The 15,499-nt window shown below is 40.6% G+C and overlaps 1 protein-coding gene and 1 long non-coding RNA gene across 6 annotated transcripts in view; one reads left to right on the forward strand and one right to left on the reverse strand.

Annotated features, from left to right (window-relative positions):
• LOC140601160 (uncharacterized) overlaps positions 1 to 15,499 on the reverse strand; it is an 86,913-nt gene that overhangs the window by 24,115 nt on the left and 47,299 nt on the right. The window contains exons 1-2 of one of the 2 annotated variants that reach the window (XR_012004211.1): positions 7,966 to 8,088; positions 1,782 to 1,831 (exon numbers count right to left, since the gene is read on the reverse strand). The exons of the other annotated variant lie outside the window; for it this stretch is intronic. This is a non-coding gene — a long non-coding RNA (uncharacterized lncRNA). Of the gene's footprint in view, positions 1 to 1,781; positions 1,832 to 7,965; positions 8,089 to 15,499 lie in introns of those variants that run through there. 2 annotated transcript variants of the gene reach the window in all.
• Positions 545 to 15,499, forward strand: part of PTPN22 (protein tyrosine phosphatase non-receptor type 22) — a 60,308-nt gene continuing 45,353 nt past the window's right edge. For 3 of the 4 annotated variants that reach the window (XM_072769725.1, XM_072769726.1, XM_072769728.1), the window contains exon 1: positions 545 to 773. In XM_072769725.1, coding sequence (XP_072625826.1) covers positions 687 to 773 — 87 coding nt within the window. In that variant the 5' untranslated portion in view covers positions 545 to 686. The remainder of the gene's footprint in view (positions 774 to 15,499) is intronic. The other variant, XM_072769727.1, reaches the window with a different exon arrangement.

Below are 15,499 nucleotides of genomic sequence, written 5' to 3' on the forward strand. Positions count from 1 at the left end.
TGTCAGAAGCAGCTGACTTTGCTTCATCCAAAAGAGAATTTGAGGTCTGTCTGGCAGGCTTAAAACTTCTGAATAAAAATGCCTTGTCTGATGAACAGAAATTTGCCACTGATCACGTGGACAAAGAACTTTGGGGAGAACGGTACAGGTGGAAGATGTCTTAACTCCATACAGTGCCTATCTCCCTTTCTGACACTAATTTTTCTGAGTTCATCTGGGACCTGAAGAAACAGAAAGTATTAGCAGGACCTCTGTGTTCGTGGAGGAACTGGGGAGAAGCAGACCCCAGCCATGAGAACTGGCCTTCTGCCTTTTCTCTAGGAAACAAGAAAAAAAAAGGTGAATCTTGCTTAAAGATGATGAAGTGGAAGAGTCTCAGAGCTAAGCAGACCATGTGTTATGTTCTGGTTAGCCTCTTGTTTGTTAAAACTTGAACTGTAAACCAGGTTCCTTCCTTGAGAAGGGAGGCACTAGGGCCCTGGAGTGATGGTGGCTTTGTTGTGTGACCACAGAGGCTGGTTGCGTACTAATTTCCTCTAGGGCTTGTGACGAAGTCAGTTAACCACAGCCTTCAACATGCTCTGCTCTGGCAGCAGCAGTGGCTTCTTGGTGGTATCTCGGCCATGACATACATTTGACATGCCCTCCCTTAACCCGCTGGTAGACAGCTTCTCTTGGCCTGCAGCATGGACCAAAGGGAAATTCTGCACAAGTTCCTGGATGAGGCCCAAAACAAGAAATCTAGCAAAGAGGAGTTTGCTGATGAATTTCTGGTGAGTCCTATGTGTGACACTCTCAAGGTAGTTACACAGACTGCTTAATTGATGAGGATGGTCCAACTGTCCTAGACCAAATTGCTCTTGGGATAAAAAGTGAATGTCAGACCTTGCAGGGGAAGAAGGGAGAGAGGCAAAACCAGAAGCTCGACTTTTCTCAGTGGCTTGTGTGTTTTTCTCTTGAAAAAACTATTTCAAATGTTGGTTGCTAGTTCTCAGGAGTTTGGCCAGGATTCCTGTGGAAGGCTTACACAATTCCAGGTGTATAAGTACTCATATTAATTGACCATCTGGAGTTCCCAGGTACCTGAATTGAGTTGTGGTTGATGCTTCAAATGACTACTTTTATTTTATTTTATTTTTAAAGATTTTATTTATTTATCCATGAGAGACAGAGAGAGAGAGGCAGAGACACAGGCAGAGGGAGAAGCAGGCTCCATGCAGGGAGCCTAATGCGGGACTCAGTCCCAGGTCTCCAGGATCACACCCTGGCCTGAAGGCAGGCACTAAACTGCTAAACCACCCAGGCTGCTCTCAAATGACTACTTTTAATTAATATTAAGAGGAAAGAAACCAAGATTAACTTTTCATGGAACATGATGTTTTAGCCTCCCCATGGAATCCCATTTGGATGACAAAGGTTCTTGAGGAGCACTGAAACTACCTCCTGTCATATTTCTTTATTTCTTCTTTTATTTTTCTTCTGAGAAGAAAAATGAGCACATGTGTTTTTGTACTAACAGGGTTTCCTTAAGCTTCTTTTGCTTGGAGGGGTGGAATAACAGGGATGGGGGAGTAGACACAAGTGAGGGGTATGGAGACAAATATAAGTGCCAGGTAGCCTAGGGCCAACTAGATCTGACCATCCAGGAAAACACTGCTTCTCTTCTGAGGAGACTGTGGTGACTGATGTGTCAGCAGCTGGGTAGGCCTCATTTGTCCTATAACCTAGCATATCAGAGGACATAGGCTATCTGATAGTGCCTACTATGTATTTTGGAATACCTCCAGCTGGTGTTTCGGGGCTATAAGAACTCGAAGCCTTCGGTCTTCAGCTGTGAATAAGTAGGAAAAACAAGAGAGTTGAAGCAGAAAATCTGAAATCAAATCATGATTCTCTTTCTTTGACATGTTCCTTAATTTCCCCATGTCTTTGTTTTCTAACTTCCAAAATGAGGATGATAATCCATGTCCTACCTGTCTTCACAGGTTGTTGTGATGATTAAATATCAATAATAATTAAAAGTGTTCATTCATTCAGTAATATTTATTGAGCATCTACTGTATACCAAGTTTGGTTCTAGGCACTGAAGATACAGCCATGAACAAGACCAAACTTCTGTGCTCATGGACCTAATATTCTGGCACCCGATAGTAGATATGAAAGCACTCAGTAAAGTCTTGAGTGATTAGATATTATGACTGAGTGATTATATGTTGTGAGAGAAGCCCCTATGTCAACTCAACTTGGGTAATATTGGGGCATCGTGAAAAATGTACTCTCATCGCCACTGGCCAGGCAGTGAGTCCCTCTGAGTAGACCTACCAGGGAGGGAAGCAAGGAGAAGTCCTGACCTACGTGTCTGTTTAGATATGTGCCTCCCCCTGGGCTATACTCCAGAGCCAAATTCACCCAACACATAGAGGTAAAAAGTGACCTGAGGAGGTAGGGCCAGCCTCTGTCTTATTCCAGTTGTGTTTTTAAAAATAATATAGACTACATCCCCAATATTGTACCTTTTCTTACCTCAGTCATTATAAACTCCCACCAAATTATGGAAGTCACCTAACCTCCTGTTTTCTCTGCCTCTAGACTTGTCCCACCTTCAATCAATTTTCCATTCAGTACCCAACTGATCTAATAACCACAGACCTGGCCATTTCCCCCTGCTTAAAAACATTGTATAGTTCTTTTTTTCAGCTGTTTAAAACTGTGAAATATAATACATAGTTATAAAGCTACATACAACATGTGTAAGTATAATTATAAAGCCACCACCATCAAGGTCACGGACCAGAACATTCTTGGACTTAGGAAGACCTCTGTATATCACTTCTCTGGCCGACCTTGCACCCCACTCCCATCCCCCACCCCCATCATGTCCTGATCTGCTCTGCCCAAGGAATAATCACTATCCTGACTTTTGTATTAATCACTTCCTTGCTTTCCTAGCTCTTGGTTTCAAGGACCTTGTTTTTGGATGGTGATTAAGTGGAACCTCACTGTTCATTGACTCACGTCCTCCAGTGGAAAAACAGAGTCTTGCCCTCAGTCCCACCTAACGGTTCAGCTGAGATATCGGAGACATTCATTTTGGGGGAGTTGGGTAGTGGTGAACAGGGCTAGATTGCTTGCCGGGACAAGATCAATACTGCTGTTAACTTGAAGGGCTTTCCATCTGGTCCTGTTCCCTACCCCTCCTTAAGCCCTTTCATCTATTCTCCCAAGATTTGATTTTTGAGGTTGGAGGACTGATTCTGTGACACAAGGCCACTGTTAGCCTAAATGGTAGAGACTTTGTGGGAATTCTAGAAAATCACCTCTGGTTCCAGGTAGACCATCTGTGTACCCTGCCCCTACCAGGTCAGTGGCTTGGATTTCCGTCTCCAACCTCCCTCTTGGCTGTGTATCTGTGTGCAGAGCACATGGCCCTGCTATGATAGTTGAAGCCAATACCATGTGGCATAGGATATTTCCCATGCCAATGCTAAATATGATCACGTTCCTATAGTGTGAACTGCCATGAAACTAGTGGAAGGGGGCACCTGGGTGGCTTGGTCGGTTAAGCATCTGGCTTTGGCTCAGGTCCTGGGATGGAGCCTTCATTGGGCTCCCTGCTCAGCGGGGAGCCTGCTTCTCCCTCTACCACTCCACTTGCTGTGCTCTCTACTCTCTCTCTCTGTCAAATAAATGAATAAAATCTTAAAAACAAGAAAGAAAGAAACTAGTGGAAATTTAGTTTAGTGGAAACTGCCATGACTATAAGCTATTCATGCATTTACTCATGTGTTTACTGAGCGCTTACTATGTGCTAGATAATGCAATATGCAATGCAATGTCAAAGACATTAGGAGATGTTATAGGGAGGTAGACACTAAATAGCTAATTACCCTAGTAAATATTGAATTGTGATAGTCTTGGTGGTGTGCCAAGGAAGCATCATAGTCATTATCTTATTTATTACTCATTAAAAAAAACCTCTATCAGGTAGTTACGATCTCTGACTCTGGAGATGGAGCCCCAGCATATAGTCCAAAAGAAGGGGAAAGCCACATGGCCAAGTGCATGTTATCAACAATCATGAAAAGTTAGAAATAATCTAAATGTCCAAGAAAAAAAAAATCAAATTACTACCACACATTCGGTAGTAATTTACAGATGAGAAAACTGAGGCTCTGAGAGGTTAAATAATTGGCCTAAGCTCACGCCACTGTTCAGCCCTTGAAGTTTAAACTGAATCCATCATTTCAAAGCCTGTGAAATTAATCCTATGCAATAGTGTCTTGCTTCAGCCTGTAACACTGAGTCCCTCAAAGGGTCCAGCCTGAGAGTAAGTCTCCAGTTAGTATAGTCTCTCTCTTTCTTTCTTTCTTTCTTTCTTTCTTTCTTTCTTTCTTTCTTTCTTTCTTTCTAGAGAGCGATTGAGTAGGGGTGGAAGCAGAGAGAGAGAAACTCAAGCAGACTCCCCTGTCAGCACAGAGCCTGATGTGGGGTTCAATTTCATGACCCTGCAATCATGACCTGAGCCAAAATCAAGAGTCTGACTGAGTCATCCAGGTGCCCCATATCGTCATTATTCTTATAAAACAATATTATTGCAAGTTAAAAGAAAATAAATTCACCTTAGTACCAATATCCCAACAAATACAGTCTTTTTGGAGGGGAAATTCTAGTTCTTGTCCATTTATATGCTGCCTTTTACATTGTTGCAGTGATAGCATAGATACAATTTGGTATTCCCATATTTTCACTTAACATTATACCAAAATTATCATGTTAATTAAAATCTCTATTTATGGCTTTTGATGCAGCATAGTATAATGAAAGAGTAATATTCATAATAATTGCTAATACTTCCGTATTTCTCATAGAAACTGTTCTAAACACTTTCATGTATCAACTCAGTTAATCCATTGAAGAAGGTACTATTATTATGTTCATTTTATAGATGAGGAAACAGAGAAGTTAACTGACTTGCACAGGGTCAGAGAGCTAGTAAGTGGTGGAACAGAGACTCAAGTTCAAGTAGTCTTGCTTCACCATTTATATTTCTAACAACTCAGGCATTATATAAACCTGAGTTTGCATTTAGGTTCTGCCTATCTTTAGCTCTGTCACCTTGAACAAAGTCATTTAAAAGTGGGAATAAATAAACATTCACATTACAGAATTGCTGTATAGGAAATGGAATAAATATACACAATGCCTGATGTGTGGTAGTAATTTGATTTTTTCTTTTCTTGGACATTTAGATTATTTCTAACTTTTCACGATTATTAATAACCAGCAATAAATGCACTTGGCCATGTGGCTTTCCCCTTCTTTTGGACTAAATGCTGGGGCTCCATCCTCAAAAGTGTCCTTACTGGGTCAAAGAGTCTTAGCATCTGATTGGCTAAGTATTGCCAAATGCGTTTTTTTTGTTGTTTGTTTGTTTGTTTGTTTTTACAAGTAGACTCTTTTATTGGAGATTCAGAGGTTTACGCCTTTCTATGGTAGGAAGTTCCGTGGAGAAAGCTCTTGAACTCGGAAACACATGCCGTCTGGTCCTGCAGCTGTGCACTCTTTTCTCACACAGCTTCTGACAAGCTTCTAACATAAGGGAGTTAGAGGCTAATTCCACATGCAGTGTGGAGCCACGAGGGAGAGCTTGGGTGCTCAACGTTCAGAAGTGTGGCTTGAAGCCAGCTTTCAACTAGCCTCTCTCTTAGGAGAGATCGAAGCAAACTCCATTCGAGGTGAGGAAGTTTGGTGAAAGCGCTGTAGTCAGCCTGGAGACGCAAGCATCCCAGGTCTGCACGAAGAGACTTGCCTCTCACACCATTTCTGCCAGGCATTGTACAGAAGGCTGTTAGGGCCTAGGTATACTCGGTTGTGAATGCGAGAGGGAAACGCCATAGGCTCAGCTCTCAGAAGTGTGTATGTATGCCTTCAAGCCAGCTTTCAACTCGTCTCTCCTATTGCAGGAAAAACCTAGCTCAACTCTCGGTGAGCAGGTTTCAAGGAAAGTGCTGTATTGAACTCGAGACACAAGGCTTCTGGGTAGGCAATTTGCCACTTGCCTCTCACACAACATGTGGCAGGCATTGAACATCAAGGAGTTAGAATTTTTTTTTTTTTTTTTTTTTTTTTAATGATAGTCACAGAGAGAGAGAGGCAGAGACACAGGCAGAGGGAGAAGCAGGCTCCATGCACTGGGAGCCCGACGTGGGATTCGATCCCGGGTCTCCAGGATCACGCCCTGGGCCAAAGGCAGGCGCCAAACCACTGCGCCACCCAGGGATCCCAAGGAGTTAGAATTTAAGTGCACAGGGAGAGTGCAGCCGGGAGGGATAGGACTTGTGCTCAACTCTCAGAAGTAAGTGTGCCTTGAAGCCAAATGTGGTTTTTAAAGAGCTTTTCTAACTTGCAAAGTCTGAATTTATCATCTTCTCTATTAACACTTACTAGTCATTTATTTTTTTTTAAGATTTTTAAAAAATGTATTTATTCATGAGAGACAGAGAGAGTGAGGCAGAGACACAGGCAGAGGGAAAAGTAGGCTCCCTGAGGGGAACCCGATGTGGGACTTGATCCGGGATCTCCAGGATCACGCCCTGAGCCAAAGGCAGAGGCTCAACCGCTGAGCCACTCCAGGTGTCCCACCTTGACGCTCAACTGCTGAGCCACTCCAGGTGTCCCACCTTACTAGTCATTTAATAACTATACAAGAAAATAAATAAATCTTTTTGACTGCTTACCATATGTTAAGCAATAAGTGGTTTACCATATATGATCATAATCACTGCAACAGCCCCGAGAGGAAAGCATTATCTTCATTTAACCCATAAAATGGCAAGGCCAGGAATTGAAACTGGTCTGATTAAAAGCCCTTTACCTCTATACTGCATCATAACATCATAACATGCCTCCCCCTGCCCCCAATTTAGTGTAAAATAGTACTTTGCCCCCAATTTAGTGTAAAATAGTACTTTGTTACATTAATTCTATTTATTTGATTTTAGAGACTCAAACATTTTCCTGATTTTCTTTTTCTTTCTTTTTTAAAAATTGAAGTATAGTTGACCAACAGTTGTTACATTAGTTTTAGGTGTACAACATAGTGATTCCACAACTCTATATTCCATGGTTATTTTCAACCTGCATTTTCTTTTTTTTTCAACCTGCATTTTCTTATATAAATTTTCTGTTATTCTACCTTCAACAATCACTAATCCATGGAACTGTGCTCCAGACTGTGCTAAAGTGCTTCACAAATAGAGCCTCATTTGCTTCCCAAAGAATCCTTTACATTGGCTAACCAAGTCCTGCACGGACCAGTGCTCATATGCTTCTCCAGATTCCTACAGCACGTTGAGTTTTTTCTCCTTGTCGTACTTCTTCTACCACAGGGCCGTGGCATACGTGCTGTTCTCCCTTTCCTTGAATAGTCCCTCATACTCCTTTTTACCTAGTTAACACTTCGTAGTTCTTCAGATTTCAATTTGGTGGTCATTTCCTCAGAAAAGTCTTTCTTGACCTCTCCAAATAGAGCAAACCTCCCTTTATACATTCTCATTAGCACTGTCTTTTTTTTAATGCCTCTTTTTTTGCCCCCAGCTTTATATAGGTTTTCATAGCATATATCACCATTCCAATTTTACATCTCTTTGTGCCATTATTTGATTAATGTCTGCTCTTCCATCAGTCTGAAGCTCCATACAGACAAGGCTCACATTTAGTTCTGCTTATCTTGGTATCTTCAGCCACTAGCACATGTTTGGCAAGTAGTAGACACTGAGGGACAGCTTGCCTAAGGTCATTGCAGTTCATTAAGTGGTGGAACTTGGATTGGAAATAAAACTATCTAACTGGTTAGTCTGTGCTCTTAGCCCTCGTTCTGATCGCTGACTCTATTGCTCCCAATTTATGCATTGGTCTGAACCTTTCAAACTTATATATACACACAGAAAAGTGCTTTAGATGCACATATGAAGGGAGCCTGGGTGGCTCAGTTGGTTAAGCATCTGACTCGATCTCAGCTCAGGTCTTGATCTCAGGGTGGGGAGTTCAGGCCGCATTCTGGGTTCCACACTGCACATGGAGCCTACTTAAAAATAAATTTTAAAAAATAAATAAATGCATATACATGCAATTTAACAAGTAGTGATAAAGAAGGTACCCATACAAGCACCACTCAGATCAAGATATAGAATGTTGCCTACACTTCAGAAATCCCTTGGGTGTCCTTCTAGATCACAACTCCCCCCCAAAACCCACCACATTAGAAGTAAACGCTGCTCGGAAATGGTTATGAGTTTTATTTATTTTCTATCCCCTTCACCTATTTTGCCCATCCCCCAACACCCTCCCCTCTGGCAATCACTAGGTTTGGTTTGGTTTTGTTTTTTTTTTTTTTTTTTTTTTTTTTTAATTTTTATTTATTTATGATAGTCACACACAGAGAGAGAGAGAGAGAGAGGCAGAGACATAGGCAGAAGGAGAAGCAGGCTCCATGCACCGGGAGCCCGACGTGGGATTCGATCCCGGGTCTCCAGGATCGCGCCCTGGGCCAAAGGCAGGCGCCAAACCGCTGCGCCACCCAGGGATCCCTGGTTTGGTTTTGTATATATGAGTCTATTTCTCTTTTCATGTTATTTGTTTTATCTTTTAAGATTCCACATATAAATGAGATCACGTGATATTTGCCTTTCTCTGTGAATTATTTTCTTTGTTCTTCTGCATAGCTTTAAGGCCTGTATAACTGAACAGTAGAGATTAATTTTACCTGTTTTAGAATTTTATATAATGAAATCATGTTATGTTTGTGTGTGTGTTTGTCTTTTTGATTTTGTCTTTCATTCTATATATTTATGAAATCTATACATTTTGTTACATTTGGATTTTTTTTCCTAATAATTTTTATGAATTCCATCAGGGTTGAATATATGCAATTACTGTAGCATTGTGATCACAGAGTGCATTGAGCAAGGTCACGTAGTCACTTAGGATGGTATTAACTATTTTGGATCACTACAGTCCAGGGTCATGGCTTTAGTTTTGCTGGTCTAAAAATTCAATTTTATCAGTATGCCTAGAGTGGATCAGGACTAGGCAAACACATAAGAAATTCACCAGAAATAAGAGTACCAATTTATTAATTTTTTAGTCAGAAAAATCACTGTCAGAGGACAAGTTTTCATTGACTGACTTCATGTTCTATAGCTTGGAGAAAAACTTATGTGAGAAGTCAACTATAATCAGAAAGTTGCCTGATGAGCGTAGTGGCTTTGGTGGCCTCAACTGTGATGGTATGGTCCCCACCTCTTTGTTCCAACCCTCAAGCTTGTGACTACTACTCTTTCCTGGCCTGCACTAGGGGCACAGTGACAGTGTTGGATGTCTTGTCTTCTAGGTTTTAGCATGAGGACCATCTGCTTCTATTAGTGCATTTTTGATCAGATAGATTACAATTTGCAGAGGAATAGGCATTCCCTTTGGCCACTTACTGCAACTGATTGTGGTTTATGACATGTACATTTCAGTCACTGTATGAAATATGGGTCAAGGCTTGGTTATGCATATCACATGCTGGTCAATTTTGTTTAAAACTCCTTTGGTTTTGGGATCCTAGGTTCCTCGGCGGTTTAGGGCCTGCCTTTGGCCCAGGGCCTGATCCTGGAGTCCCTCAGATCAAGTCCCATGTCAGGTTCCCTGAATGGAGCCTGCTTCTCCCTCTGACTGTCTCTCTGCCTCTCTCTCTGTGTCTCTCATGAATAAATAAATAAAATCTTAAAAAAAAAAAACTCCTTTGGTTTAGTTTTCTATGTTGGAGGCTGTTAACGTGTCTTCATTTAGAAAGCAGGTATAGGAATGCTTGGGTGGCTCATCAGTTGAGCATCTGCCTTTGGCTCAGGCTGTGATCCTGGGGCCCTGGGATTGAGTTCAGCATCAGGCTCCCCACAGGGAGCTTGTCTCTCCCTCTGCCTATGTCTCTGCCTCTCTCTGTGTGTCTCTCATGAATAAATAATCTTTAAAAAACAAAGAAAAAGAAAGCAGGTTTAAAAGTATGAATTGTGTACAAAAAGTGAAAGCTTAGCAAATGTCAAGAATATACATATATGAGCTCACTGAATGTCTGTATGTATTTATACAAAGGCTAAATGGAATTACAAAAATATGAACCCGGCTTCATGTAGCTAGGGTAATTTGATTATGGTCTATCTACCTTCTTTCTTCTAAAATATGTTTTGTAGGAAAGAAATAGCAAATAGAAGTACAAATAACAAAAATACCACTAACAGCATTTAACCTATCAGATGGCCCTATACTTAAAATATTATAACCCTAATATTGGTCAGAGTTCAGAAATATGCAGTGTCATACATTGCTGGTGTAACCTTTCTGGAGGCAGAATTTGTATACCGTTCCTGATATATGTTTGATAATATGGATCAAAAGCCTGTAGAGTTGACAAATTCTTTGACCACTCCTAAGAATTTATCTGAAGGAAATAATGAAAGACATTGATATAGGTTTTGGCTACCTTTAATAATATTGTTTAGAACCATCATTTAGGAAGATTGAAGCATCTTAAATGTGCAAATATAAAGGAACAGGCTTCAAAAGTAATTTATGTTACACCCCATATAATGGAATACTCTGCCGTCACTAAAAATGTAGATGCAAAATCATAAGTAAAAAGAGCAAGTTGCTAATCCCTATATGCAGTGTGATCCCATCTTTATTACACACCTAGATAAAGGATTGGAATGTAATATAAAATATCAAGAATGATTAACTCTGGGTAGTGTGGGATTATAGGGGATTTTTCTAATTTTGTTTGCTTCTCTGTATTCTAAAATTCTTCAATGAATACACATTACTTTTTTATTTAAGAAATCTATGTTTAAAATTTTCCTTTAGTGTTGTTTCATTCCACTTAAGGAAAACTAAAGAGGAAAAAAAGGGGAGGATGATTTTTATGTTTCTTAGGGATGAGGTATTTTTGTAGAAAAAGGATACATTATACTTATCAAATACAAGGACATATTTATTAAATACCAAGAATTCAATGAGCCCTAGTAGAAAGAATATACCCGGTTCTGAAAGTCACAGTAATGTTGGTTCATAATACATTAGAAGTTAGACTGGTAGTGTAGCAACTTCTGGAGACTTACCATAGACATACCAGAGAAGGCATGGGTACATTTTAGTTCCACAGGGAAGATCTAGATAAATTCAATTCTGTATTTATTTACAGTAACAATTCTAACTGGGCAGCCATGAACACCGTACCTTCTGCATAGCCAGTGCACAAACATTGGTCCAATTCAATGACTCATTGATGTGAAACAGCCTATTGCTTGAACATGCTTACCAGCATTTCTTGACTTTTGTGTACACTGAGGTGAAATTTTTTTTTCTGCTACCACCAGAATAAATACATCACTTCTAAAGCTAACTCCTTTCAACTCCATCCCAGCCTCTCACTGGGGACTATTCAGTCCTACATTTTCTGATACTCACAGGATTTATAAAAACAAAACAAAAAAAAAATTTCTTGTCATATCATTACATTGTAAGTATCTAAAGAGTTGAACTTCTTGGTTTATTCACCCCACTTTAGCAATCGCTTACCCACTCACCCACTTGCCTTAACTATGGGACTGCAACCCGATCCTCATATGTTTGGCGGGCTAGTTGGAGCTAGATTGGAGGCTTAGAATACATCTTATTGACCTGGCGTTGGTTGTAGACTTTGAAGAACTAGCTTGAGAAGCTCTGGAAACAGCCCAACCTGATTTTCCTCTCTCATCTAGCACAGGGGGGCCGAATTTGAATTCACCCACTCTGAAATGTAACTTATGCTAGGTCTTCTATACAATGATGTCGTTCTCCAAGGCAAAGATAGTATGGTCTTGGGCTTTCTTTTTCTTTCTGTCCTCTTTTAGGAGTGACCTTAATCCATTTGTTAGTAATTTACTGACTAGTCAATAAGAACATGCTAATGACTCTGTCCTGATTTCTATTTTTATGGCCAAGACTTCAGTTTTCCTGTTTTGAAGGGAAAAAGATAGTATAGACCATAAACCAAATGTGTGTACTATTAGCTTGTGAAGCATACACCGAATCTGGTTTGTCATACATCCCAACTGACCACAGCCCAGGAAGGATGCTGCCCCCCCCCTTTTTTCCCCTTTTCTTATTCTCTCAGCAACTTTGCCCCTGATTTCTCATTGGTGCTGCCTCTAGTGAACGCACATCCCTGTACCCTGTGGTTGGCAGAGAAATACCTTCTCCTTTTGACCTATCCTTCCCCCTCAATCCCAACCCATCCCCTGGCTGTGTTTTTTCTTTTATGCATTTTTGCTGTCTAGTCTCATAGCTCCTCCTTTTCTGATAAGGTATATCTGTTCTTCTGTCCTAATTCTGGTCTGTTCTGTTCTCTGTTGGGGTGTTGGAACCTGTGGGTCTGGTAGGGAGAGAAGGAAAAAAAAAAGGCCCTTACAGTGGTCTGAGCTAAGGTATCCAAAACTAAAACAAAACAAAACAAAAACCTTTCACACTTTCCAAATTAACAATTCCATAGACATTTCCCGTGTGATGTTTTGTTAAGAGCGCATCTCCCTGTGTTATCCAGCAGGATGACTCCAGGAGGAGGAACGAGTCGGGGGGTGGGGGGATGAAAGCCATTCCGTCCCATTGTTGAAGGTGGCAGGTCCACCTTCAACAAACCTGAACAAGCACAGGTTTGCAAGTGCACATGTGCGTGTGTACACACACACACACACACACACACACACACACAGTCTTTATCTGTGACATTTTACCAAATTAATAGATGCTTAACTTACAAAAAGGGCTTTTGGTCTACAGCATTCTCCCTAGAAAGCATTCCACAAGTAAGCAAAGCAAAACAAACAAGTAGGAACCATGTAGCAAGGAGTAAGCACTAGGCTCAGTTCTGGAGATTTCTAAGAGAAACAGTTCTGGGACTTGACATCTTTTCAGCAACCTAAAAATGATCATTCCAAGGATGCATCAGAGCAGAGACAGCTGAAAAATTGGTGTAACTTGAGTGGGAATCTTTATAGCCTCCCATGTGCCTGTGGCATATCTTTAGTTAAATTCCCAAATTAGCCCACTTGCATCTATCTTGCTATGAAAATATGTCATATCGTTGTCAGTTCAGTTTATTGTTTAGTTCCCTTAAAACTAATCCTGAAAATCCACAGGAATTCATGGTAAGAAACGAGAATTTAAGGACTGTATACCTGCTTTTTAATAGGTTTCCTGTGTCTGATTTACCTCTAGAAACAGAAAAAATGGTCATTAAAACAACACATGCTGGTATTTGTGGCTCAGCAACTCAGCAGGCAGTAACTGTCCTGTTTGTCACCTTTAGTGGGAAAACGCTCACAATCCTATACTCCGTGGTGATGTAACAATTTAGCGATCTATGTATTATTTGGAAAGTACCAATTTAATTAGTTCTAGATATTTGGAATTCTTTGTGTTATGAACTGGCACCTAAAAAACATCTCATGATCCCAACTTTTCATTAAGTTATCTTGAGGTGATCTTGAAATCTAATGATGGATTTGGATGATTTATTGGAGCAAATTTCTATTCTCTATGACCTTTTTTTTTTTTTTAATTTCTCTCTCTGTCTCTGTCTGTGTCATCATACCTTGATTTTAGGTTCTCCCTTCCTCACTCATTTTTTTAAATGACGTAGTTGTAAGTGTCCTTCATAAACTCCTACATAAACTCCTCCTTTCACATTCTAATTATGTGAAAACTAGGGGATCCCTAGGTGGCTCAGCGGTTTAGTGTCTGCATTCAGCCCAGGACGTGAGCCTAGAATCTCAGGATCGAGTCCCACATCGGGCTCCCTGCAAGGAGCCTGCTTCTCCCTCTGCCTGTGTCTCTGCCTCTCCCTCTCTGTCTCTCATTAATAAATAAATAAAATCTTTTAAAAATAATTATGTGAAAACTCTATATGAGGTATGGCAACTAAGCAACAATAAATAACACACCCCTTTCTTTTATTATTTTTTCTTGTTGCCAATCCCTTGAGGAAATCTCTTTTTCTATTTTTTTATTTCTCTATTATTTTACCTCGTGGAACAAAATAGACCATAATCTTGGCTGAGAAATGTAAAGGCAGTGCCAGATACACTTTTAGGAGAATGAAAAGGAAACCATAGTTTTAAAGAAATCATATTATACATAATTGACAGTGACATCAATTTGTAGAATCCTTTTTTTTTTTTTTTTTGAGAGAGAGAGAGAGAGCGAGAGCACACGCACATGCTTGCATGTGCAAGTAGCAGGGAAGGGCAGAGTGGGAGAGAGAGAGAATCTCCAGCAAGCTCCACCCAGCACAGAGACTGCTACAAGGCTCAATCTCATGACCCTGAGATCATGACCAGAGCCCAAATCAAGATTTGGATGCTTAACCAACTGAGCCAACTGGGCCCCCCACAATTTATATAATCTTAAAAGAACCTGGAGGTCAATCTTAAGGCGTTTTATAATTGTAGGACAGTGGGGAATATGGGAAAATTAGCTTGGGGTCCAACTGGGGAGAATCTTAAGTACTTAACTAAGGAGTGTGGACTTTTTCCCAGTAGCAAGGGGGATTCACTGGAGTTGTTGTGGTCATGAGAGAGATAAAGAAAGCAATATTTTAGTAAGATTAACTTGACATGATTGTCCCTTGATGAATTTGAGTGAGGAAAGACAGAAAAGTATGAAGGTGAGTTAAGAAGCAACTGGAACAAGTTTGAATTTTAAGGTAGAGGATATAAATTAAGGTACCCGTGGGAGAGGAGACATAGGAAGGAAGGCAGTTAGTTGCAAGATACTGCGTGGGAAGAATCAGTTGAACTTGCTGGCCCAATTAGAGGTAGGAATTGTCAGAAAGGGGGAACGACAAGCCACTCTTGGTTTCCCATGTGTGGTTGCCTGGGATAAAGATAATGCCACTGGCATCGACAGCACAAACAATGGTGATTTTAGTTTTAAATGTGCTAAGTTTGAGGGTCTAATAAGATGTGAAAGTGGAAAGGTCTAGGACATGGTCAGGACTGAACTTAGGAATTGAATCTCAATATAGAAATTTGAGAGTTCTCCAATCAGGGTTGGATCTATAATTAAATTTGAATTAGATAAATAAATGTTAACATCTCCCACTGGTGTGCCTTCTATCAGAGTATGTGGTATCCCCAAGAAAATGTATATGGTGAGAGAAGAACAAAGAGTTGAGGTCTTGGGGCACCTGGGTGGCTCAGTGGTTAAGCGTCTGCACTTTTGGCTCAGGTTGTGACCCCGGGGTCCTGGGATCAAGTCCCACATCGGGCTCCCCACAGGAAGTCTGCTTCTTCCCCTTCCTATGTCTCTACCTCTGTCTCTGTGTGTCTCTCATGAATAAATAAATAAAATCTTAAAAAAAAACTGTTGAGGACTTAACTTCGGAACTTTGAATAACTCACAACCGGAAGGCAGAAACAGACAA

Source organism: Canis lupus, chromosome 12 (genome assembly GCF_048164855.1).
Source record: "Canis lupus baileyi chromosome 12, mCanLup2.hap1, whole genome shotgun sequence".
Lineage (NCBI taxonomy): Eukaryota > Metazoa > Chordata > Mammalia > Carnivora > Canidae > Canis > Canis lupus.